Here is a 9,236-nt window from a genome sequence, read left to right as displayed (position 1 = left end):
TCCACGAGCGGGACCGGTGTCGGGTGGATCCGGACCTAGGAAGAGCCGGACGGGGGGGAGCGTCGGCCCCGGGAAGAACCGGTCCCGGGTGGACCGTGACCCGAGAAGAGCCGGACGCGGGGGACCGCGGTCCCCGGGAAAGAGCCGGACGCGAGGAGCGTCCGTCCCGCGGGCCGAGCCGGTCCCGGGTGGATCCGGACCTAAAAGGAACCGGACGCGGGGGAGCGTCGTCCGCGGGCAGAACCGCTGCCGGCCGGGGGGATCGTGACCCGAGAAGCGGCGGACCCGGGGGACCGCGGTCCCCGGGAGGGACCGGACACGGAGGACCGTCGTCCGCGGGCCGAACCGGTCCCCGGGAGGTAGGGGGAGGGGGAGAAGGGCGGGAGGCGAGGGGCCGCCCAGGGCCGTCGGCCGGGGGGGTGGCACTCCGCCCATCCATCCCCCCCCAACCCCCATCGGGACCCCCGAGAGGCGCGGGGGGGGGCGGGGGGGGGGCCGGGGGTGACCGGAGCGGGGCCTCGGCCCCTCCCCGGGGGTCCGGTGCGGCCATGAGGTCGGGGGTGGCCCGGGGCCTCCCCGGCCTGCTGGTCCTCCTGCTGCCGTTGCTGCGGCCGCCCCCGGCCCGGGGGTCCGAGCCCCGCCAGGTGTTCCAGGTCCTGGAGGAGCAGCCCCCCGGGACCCCGGTGGGCACGGTGCCCACCCGGCCGGGCTTCACCTACCGGCTGAGCGAGAGCCACGCGCTCTTCGCCCTGGACGGGCGCACGGGGGCCCTGACCACCCGGGCCCGCATCGACCGCGAGAGCCTGGCCGCCGACGCCGTGGGCCTGCTGGTCCTGTCCAGCGCCCCCACCTACCCCACCGAGGTGCGGGTGCTGGTGCGGGACCTCAACGACAACGCGCCCGTCTTCCCCGAGCCGTCCGTGGCCGTGACCTTCAAGGAGGACAGCCACGGCGGGCGGCGGGTCATCCTGGACACCGCCACGGACGCGGACGCCGCCGCCAACGGGGTGGACCACGCCTCCTACCGCCTGGTCCGGGGCAACGAGGAGGGCCGCTTCCGGCTGGACGTCACCCTCAACCCCGGCGGGGAGGGGGCCTTCCTGCACCTGGTGTCCCGGGGCGGGCTGGACCGGGAGACCACGGCGGCCTACGGGCTCCTGGTGGAGGTGGAGGACAAGGGGGAGCCGCGGCGGCGGGGGGCCCTGCGGGTCAACGTCACCGTGCAGGACGTCAACGACAACCCGCCCGTCTTCGACCGGCCCCGCTACGAGGCGGCCGTGCGGGAGGACGCGGCCGTGGGGTCCGGCGTGCTGCGGGCCCGGGCGGCCGACGCCGACGAGGGCCCCAACGGGGCCGTGCGCTACCGGCTCCAGGACGAGGCCGGGCCCTTCCGGCTGGACCCGGCCACGGGGCTCATCACCGTGGGCCGGCCGCTGGACTTCGAGGCCCGGGCCCAGTACTCGCTGACCCTGCAGGCCCTGGACGGCGGGAGCCCGCCGCTGACGGGCCGGGCCGAGGCCCTGATCCGCCTGCTGGACGTCAACGACAACGACCCCGTGGTCAGGTTCCGCTACTTCCCCGCCACCTCGCGCTTCGCCTCGGTGGACGAGAACGCCCAGCCGGGCACCGTGGTGGCCCTGCTGACCGTCACCGACGCCGACTCGCCCGCCGCCAACGGCGACGTCTCGGTCCGCATCCTGGCGGGCAACGAGCAGGGCCACTTCGCCGTGCAGGGCAGCAAGGTGCCCAACCTGAGCCTCATCAAGGTGGCCGGGGCCCTGGACCGGGAGCGCATCCCCTCCTACAACCTGACCGTGTCGGTGGCCGACAACGCCGGGGCCGGGGACGGGGGGCCCTCGCGCTCCTCGGCCGCCAGCCTGGTCATCCTGGTCAACGGCGTCGACGACCGCCCGCCGGCCTTCGCCCGGCCCGTCTACCGGGCGGCCCTGAGCGAGGGGGCGCCCCCCGGGAGCTTCGTGGCCGGGCTGGCGGCGGCGGCCGCCGGCGGCGGGGCCGCCGCGGGCCCCGGGGCCGCCCTCCGCTACAGCATCGTCGGGGGCGACGCCCCCGGCTGGTTCCGCATCAGCGAGGACAGCGGGCTGGTGACCACGGGCCCCGCGGGGGGCCCGACCGGGAGCGCGCCCGCTGGTGGTCCTCAACGTCAGCGCCCGCGACCGGGGGGCCCGGCCCCGCGTGGCCTTACGCCCGGCTGGAGGTCACGGTCCTGGACGTCAACGACCGGGCCCCCGCCTTCGCCCGGCCCGGGGGCTACCGGGCGGCCGTGGCCGAGGGCGCCCCCGCCGGGACCGGGCTCCTGGTCCTGGAGGCGGCCGACGGGGACCTGGGCGAGAACGGGACCGTGCGCTTCTCCCTGGCCGACGACCACGGCGGGGCCTTCCGCCTGGACCCCGAGTCGGGGCCCTGACCAACCGGCCGCCCGCTGGACGGGAGGCCCGCCCCGCCTACTCCCTCCTGGTCCTGGCCACGGACCTGGGGGCCCCGCCCCGGTCCGGCCGCCGCCCGGGTCGACGTGACCGTCCTGGACCTCAACGACAACAGCCCGGCCTTCTACCCGCTGCGCTACTTCGCCCGGGTGCGGGAGGGCGAGCCGGCCGGCAGCCACGTGGCCGCCGTGACGGCCGGCGACCCGGACCTGGGCCCCAACGGGACCGTCCGCTACAGCCTCCGGGCCGGGGACGCCTCCCGCTTCCGCGTCCACCCGCGGACCGGGGCCGTGACCACGCGGGCCGCCCTGGCCCGGGGGGAGGCCGCCGCCCACCGGCTGGAGGTGGCGGCCACCGACGGGGGCGGCCGCCGGGCCGACCCCCCGGCCCTGGTGACGGTGGCCGTGCTGGGGCCCCGCGACGGCCCGCCCGTCTTCAGCCCGGCGGCCTACGGCTTCGTGGTCTTCGAGAACGCGGCCCCCGGCACGCCCGTGGGGGCCGTCTCCGCCGCCGCCCCGGACCCGGACGGCGACCTCGCCTACCTCATCGCCGCCGGCGACCCCGCGGGGGCCTTCGCCGTGGACCCGGCCAGCGGGCGGCTGAGCACCGCCGGGCCCCTCGACCGGGAGGAGCGGGCCTCCTACCGGCTGCGGGTGGTGGCCAGCGGCGGGGCCGGGGCCGGCGAGGCCGAGGTCAACGTCACCGTGCGCGACCTCAACGACAACGCCCCCCGCTTCGCCCGGCCCGCGGAGCGCGCCGACGTGGTGGAGGACTGGGCCGCCGGGCGGACCGTCTTCCGGGCCCGGGCCGAGGACCCGGACGAGGGGCCCAACGGCGCCGTGGCCTACGGCCTGGAGGGGCCGCCGGGGGCCCCCTTCGCCGTGGACCGGGAGACCGGCGCCGTCCGCCTGCTGGGGCCGCCCGGCCCCCCGGGCCGCGTCTACGCGCTGACCGTGGTGGCCTGGGACCTGGGGGTCCCCCGCCGCTCCTCCCGCCTGCCCCTGACCGTCACCGTCCGCGACGTCAACGACCACCCGCCCGTCTTCGACCAGCTGTCCTACGAGGTGGCCCTGCCCGAGTCGGCCCCCGTCAACGCGCGCTTCTTCCGGGTCCGGGCCACCGACCCCGACGCGGGGGCCAACGGCCGGGTGGCCTACTCCCTGGCCGCCGGCGGGGACGACGACGGCGACTTCGGGGTCTTCCCCGACGGCCAGCTCTACGTCCGGCGCGGGCTGGACCGGGAGCGGCGGGACCGCTACCGCCTGCGGGTGGCGGCCGCCGACGGGGCCGTGGAGCCGCTGAGCGCCACCGTGGAGGTGGCGGTGGTCCTGGAGGACGTCAACGACAACCGGCCCCTCTTCGACCGCACCCACTACGTCTTCCACCTGGACGAGGAGCGGCCGGCCGGCTCCCCCGTGGGGCGGGTGGCGGCCGCCGACCGGGACGCCGGCCGCAACGGGGAGGTCCGCTACGCGCTGGAGGCCGGCCAGCCCCCCGACTTCGAGCTGGACCCGGTCAGCGGCCTGCTGGTCAGCGCCCGCCGCTTCGACCGCGAGGCCCTGACCCGGCGGCTGGGGGCGGCCGCCTTCACCCTGGCCGTGGTGGCCGCCGACCGCGGCCTGCCCCGCCCGCTCGGGGACCGGGCCACCGTGCAGGTCCTCGTCCGGGACGTCAACGACCACCCCCCCCCGCTTCCCCCGCGACCTCTACCGGGCCTCCGTCTCCGAGGCGGCCCCGGCCCGCACCCCCGTGGTCCGCGTGGCGGCCGCCGACGCCGACGAGGGCCCCAACGGGCTGGTCCGCTACGCCATCGCCGCGGGGAACGAGGAGAACCGCTTCGCCCTGGACGGCGGCACGGGCCAGCTGACCCTGGTCGGGCCCCTCGACCGGGAGGCCACCGCCTCCTACGCCCTGGCCATCCGGGCGGCCGACGGCGGGCCCGTCCCGCTGGCCTCCACCTGCACCGTCAGCGTGGAGGTCCTGGACGAGAACGACCACGCCCCGGCCTTCCCCCGCCCGGCGCTGCTGGTGGACGTGCCGGAGGACGCCCGGGTGGGCCAGCTGGTCGCCTCGGTCTCGGCCACCGACGCCGACGCGGGCGACAACGCCGACCTGCGCTACGGCCTGGACGGGCCCGACCGCCACCTGGGGGCCTTCAGCGTCGGCGCCCACACCGGCGGCGTCTTCCTGGCCCGGCCGCTGGACTTCGAGACCCGGCCGGCCTACCGGCTCAACGTCACGGCCCGGGACCGCGGGCGGCCCCCGCGCTCGGCCGCCGTGGCCCTCCTCATCCGCGTGCGGGACTCCAACGACAACGCGCCCAGCTTCCCCCCGGGCGAGGTGGTCCGCACCGTGCCCGAGGACCTGCCCGTCGGCAGCCCGGTGGTCTCCGTGCCCGCCCGCGACCCCGACGCCGGGGACAACGGGCGGCTGACCTACGCCATCGTCCGCCAGGCGCCCCGCGGGGCCCACTTCCGCATCGACGGGGCCACGGGGACCGTCTACACCCGGGCCGAGATCGACCGCGAGGTCTCCCCGGCCTTCCTCCTCACCGTCCGGGCCAGCGACGGGGCCCGGCCCCCCGAGAGCCGGCGGAGCGCCCTGAAGAACGTCACCGTCCTGGTGGCCGACGTCAACGACAACGCCCCCGTCTTCGTCTCCCAGGACGCCCTGGCCGCCGACCCCTCCGCCGCCGGGGTCGGCTCCGTCCTGGCCGCCCTGGCGGCCTCCGACCCGGACGAGGGCCCCAACGGCGAGGTGGAGTACGAGATCGTGGGCGGCGACGGGGACGTCTTCGCCCTGGACCGGCGCAGCGGCGAGCTGCGGGTGGCCGCCCCCCTGGCGCCCTCCCGCCTCCACCTACGCCCTCGTGGTGGCCGCCACCGGACCGGGGCCCCGAGAGGCGGCGGGCCACCAGCGAGGTGACCGTCGTCCTCCGCGGGCCGGGGCCCCGTCTTCACCCAGCCCCGCTACGTCACCGTCCTCAAGGAGGGCGAGCCCGTGGGCACCGACGTCATCGCCGTGGAGGCCGCCGGGCCCGGGGGCCCCGCCGCCGCCGCCTCCGCCGTGGAGTATTACATCGTCTCCGTGCGCTGCCGGGACCGGAGCCTGGGCCGCCTCTTCACCGTGGGCCGGCGCAGCGGCCTCGTCCGCCACGGCCGCCGTCCTGGAACAGGGAGCAGGGCGCGCACTCCTACCTGGTGGACGTCTACGCCGTCGAGAGGTCGACCGCCTTCCCCCGGACCCAGCGGGCCGAGGTAACGGGATCTCCCCACCCGGCGGCGGCCCGGCCCCCTTCGGGCTCCCCTGCCCTCCCCGCATCCTCGCGATCGTCCGGGCGGGCCCGGGAGCCGGGGGGCCGGCCCGAGCTCGGTTCGCCGGGGGGAGGGCGGCGGGACCCTCCCGGCGACCCACCTCCCTCCCGGGGTCTCCACGTTCCCGCCCTGGGGCTGCCGGGTCGCGGGGACGGTGACCCCGTGGTGGTCGGCGGGGGCGGGGGGGGGGGGGACACACACACGAAAGGAGGCACGTGGTGTCCGCTGTGTGACCTTGGGCAGGGCACTCGGCTTCTCCCGGCCTCAGTTTCCTCATCCGTAAAATGGTGATGGAGACTCCGAGCCCCCTGTGGGGCAGGGACCGTGTCCGTGGATTCGCTTGTGTTCACCCCAGCGCTCGGTACGGTGCCTGGCACGCGGTAAGCGCTTAACAAATACCGCGGTTCTTACTGTTTTGGCTGGGGACGGGGAGGGCGCCGCTGGTAAAAGGAGCCGTGGGGATCTTTCACCCGTCGCCACTCCCTACCCCCACCCGTTCTCTTCGTGGGGGTGGAGAGAGCTGGGGGTGAGCCTTGAGACCCTCCCTTCTCTTTTGATTCCTTCGGGCACACCGGTCGCAAAGGTTGACCTCTTTAATTAGCTGAGGAGGGTTTAGGTCGACGCAGCCGGGCCGGGGAATCTTGTCTACTTCTACCCTCTCCCGGGCGCTCCGCCTGCCGTAGACTGGAAGCTTCTTGAGGGCAGGGATCGTCGTGTCCACCAACTCCGCAGTACTCTGCTAAACGCTCAGTCTGCTGCTCTGAACGCTGTAAGCGTTGAATACACGTCACCGATGGATCTGGGTTGTCGGAAACTGTTTTTCAGACCCACGTTATTCATCGGTCGGTCGGTCGGTCGTATTTATTGAGAGCCTGCTGTATGCAGAGCACTGCACTAAGCCCTTGGGACGGTACGTTATAACAATAAGCGCTTACTATGTACCCCGCACTGTATGGGTTGAATGAGAGGGAGGAGGCGAGGAGAGCACCAAGGTCACAGGCCTGTGAGACAGGAGGGATGGCGGGGCCCTCTAAAGGGACGGGAGTGTCAGGGGGAGGACGGGGTTTGGGTGGGAAGTTGAGGTAGTTGAGGTGTCTTGAAGGCGGGAGGAGATGCGAGACCGGAGAGAGGGAGAGAGATCAGAGCTGGAGGTGGAGATTTGGGAATCATCCGCGGGGAGGTGGTCGTCGAAGCCGTGGGAGCGAATGAGTTCTCCGAGGGAGTTCGGAGAACAGAAGGGGAACGAGAACCGAACCTCGAGGGACCCCGCGTTAGGGGGTGGGAGGCCGAGGAGGAGCCCGCCAAGGAGGCCGAGAACGAGCGGCCGGAGAGATAAGAGGAGAACCGGGAGAGGACCACGTCAGCGAAGCCGAGGATGGATATCGTTTCCGGGAGAAGGGGGTGGTCCGCGGTGTCCAAGGCAGCTGAGAGGTCAAGGAGGATTAGGATGGAGTAGAGGCTGTTGGATTTGGCAAGATCGTTCGTGACCTTTGAGAGGGCGGTTTCCGTGGAGCAAAGGGGACGGAAGCCAGGTGGGCGGGGGTCAAGGGGAGAATTGGCGGAGGGGAAATGGAGGCAGCGGGTGGAGATGACGCGCCCAAGGAGTTTGGAGAGGAATGGTTGGAGGGAGATGGGATCCTAACTGGAAGGAGCCATGGGGTCAAGGGAGGGTTTTTTTTTTTAGCATGGGTGACGTGGGCAGGCTTGAAAGCAGTGGGGAAGAAGCCACTGGAGAGTCAACGGTTGAAGAGGGCGGTCGGGGAGGGAGGGAGGGAGGGGACAAGTGCTTTGATAAGGTGGGAAGGGATGGGGTCGGAGGTGCAGGTGGAGGGGTGGAATTTTAGAGAAGGCAGATCTCTTGAGATCCTGCTGGGGAAGGTGGGAGAGTTAGAGAAGGAGCGGCGGCGGGGGGCGGGAGGGGAGGAACTGGGGAGGGGCAGGAGAGATTTTAGGAAGATCACACCCAACTCTGTCCATTTTCTCCATAAAGTAGTTCCATATGCAGTTGGTTGAGAGGTTGAAAGGTTTTTTTTTTCTTTTTTCTTTTAAATGGCACTTGTTAAATGCGCAGCGTGCCAAGCGCTGTACTAAGCGCTGGGGCAGAACCAAGCTGGTCGGGTCGGACACAGTCCCTCTCCCAGACGAGGCTCACGGTCTTCATCCCCATTTTACGGATGCGGTAACGGAGGCCCGAGAAGCGAAGCGACTTGCTCAAGGTCCCACGGCAGACAGGCGGCGGAGCCGGGATTAGAACCCAGATCCTTCTGACTCCAGACCTGAATTCTATCCACCAGATCACTCTCCTTCTCTAAGTTTGCTATAGCGTACTTTCCCAACATGCATATGCTACCCTGGAGTTTCTCTGAGAGGTGCTAAAATCACAGTATCGACTGGAGCATTGATTAAATGATTACTTTCTGGTGGGGTAGGAATATAAGATTATTTTAGCCATAATAGCAGGGAAGCAGTGTGGTCCAGTGGAGAGCCAGAAGGATCTGGCTCTGCCAACTGCTTGCTGTGCGACCTCAAGCAAGTCACTTCACTTCTCTGTGCCTCAGTTTCCTCAACTGTAAAATGGGGATACCCGTTCTCTCTCCTACTCAGACTGTGAGTCCCATGCGGGAGAGGGATTGTGTCCATCTATTTAACCCGTACCTACCCCAGCGCTCCGAACAGTCATCGATGCATAGTAAGTGCTTAACAGATATCTCAAAGAAAAGATAATCTGTCAATCAGTGGTATTTGTTGAGCGCTTCCTATGTGCAGAGCACTGTACTAAGCGCTGGCGGAATTGCAGTGTAGCAGGTTAGCAGACACGATTTCGCCCCGTAAGGAGCTTATGGTCCACAAGGGGAGAAAGACTTCAAAAGATTTCATCAAATCGGACCCAATCCATGTCCACAGGGGGCTTCACAGCCTGAGAGGAAAGGGGAATCAATCGCTTAATCAATCAGTGGTACTTACTGAGCGCTTACTATGTATAGAGCGCTCTATTGAACGCTTGGGAGAACACAATGCAACAACATTAGCCCTCAAGTTCCCCTCCCACAACGAGCTTACGGTCTGGAGATGAGCTGATGGTCTAGAGAACGGTCAATTCGTCCTCATTTTACAGATAATGATAATAATAATAATGGTGTTTGTTAAGCGCTTACTATGTGCCAAGCACTGTTCTGTGTGCTGGGCTAGAACCACACTATCCCTCTGCCCCCACAGTCACCGAGCAATGCTCCCCTCTAGACCGTAAGCTCCTTGTGGGCGGCCCATCGCACCTTCTGCAATGTCCTCGCCCAAGCGCTCGGTACGGCGTTCCGCACACAAGGCAAAGCGCTCGACAGATACCACGGAGCAGCGTGGCTTAGTGGCTAGAGCCCGGCCCTGGAGTCAGAGGATGTGGGTTCTAATCCCGACTCTGCCACCTGTCTGCCGGGTGACTTTAGGCAAGTCACCTCACTTCTCTGTGCCTCAGCTACCTCAT

The 9,236-nt window shown here is 69.9% G+C and overlaps 1 protein-coding gene across 1 annotated transcript in view; it reads left to right on the top strand.

The window, feature by feature from the left end:
- Positions 1-548: 548 nt before the first annotated feature.
- The window catches only part of FAT4 (FAT atypical cadherin 4), a 139,618-nt gene continuing 130,930 nt past the window's right edge, over positions 549-9,236 (top strand). The window contains 10 exon segments of the mRNA XM_029067234.1: positions 549-2,146; positions 2,148-2,199; positions 2,201-2,417; positions 2,420-2,511; positions 2,513-4,126; positions 4,128-5,300; positions 5,302-5,328; positions 5,330-5,385; positions 5,387-5,597; positions 5,600-5,701. Of these exon segments, the coding sequence (XP_028923067.1) occupies positions 549-2,146; positions 2,148-2,199; positions 2,201-2,417; positions 2,420-2,511; positions 2,513-4,126; positions 4,128-5,300; positions 5,302-5,328; positions 5,330-5,385; positions 5,387-5,597; positions 5,600-5,701 (5,142 nt within the window).

This window comes from Ornithorhynchus anatinus, chromosome 6 (assembly GCF_004115215.2).
Source record: "Ornithorhynchus anatinus isolate Pmale09 chromosome 6, mOrnAna1.pri.v4, whole genome shotgun sequence".
Classification (NCBI taxonomy): Eukaryota; Metazoa; Chordata; class Mammalia; order Monotremata; family Ornithorhynchidae; genus Ornithorhynchus; species Ornithorhynchus anatinus.
The sequence above is the reverse complement of the archived record's forward strand: the minus strand, read 5'-3'. Positions and strand labels throughout refer to the sequence as shown.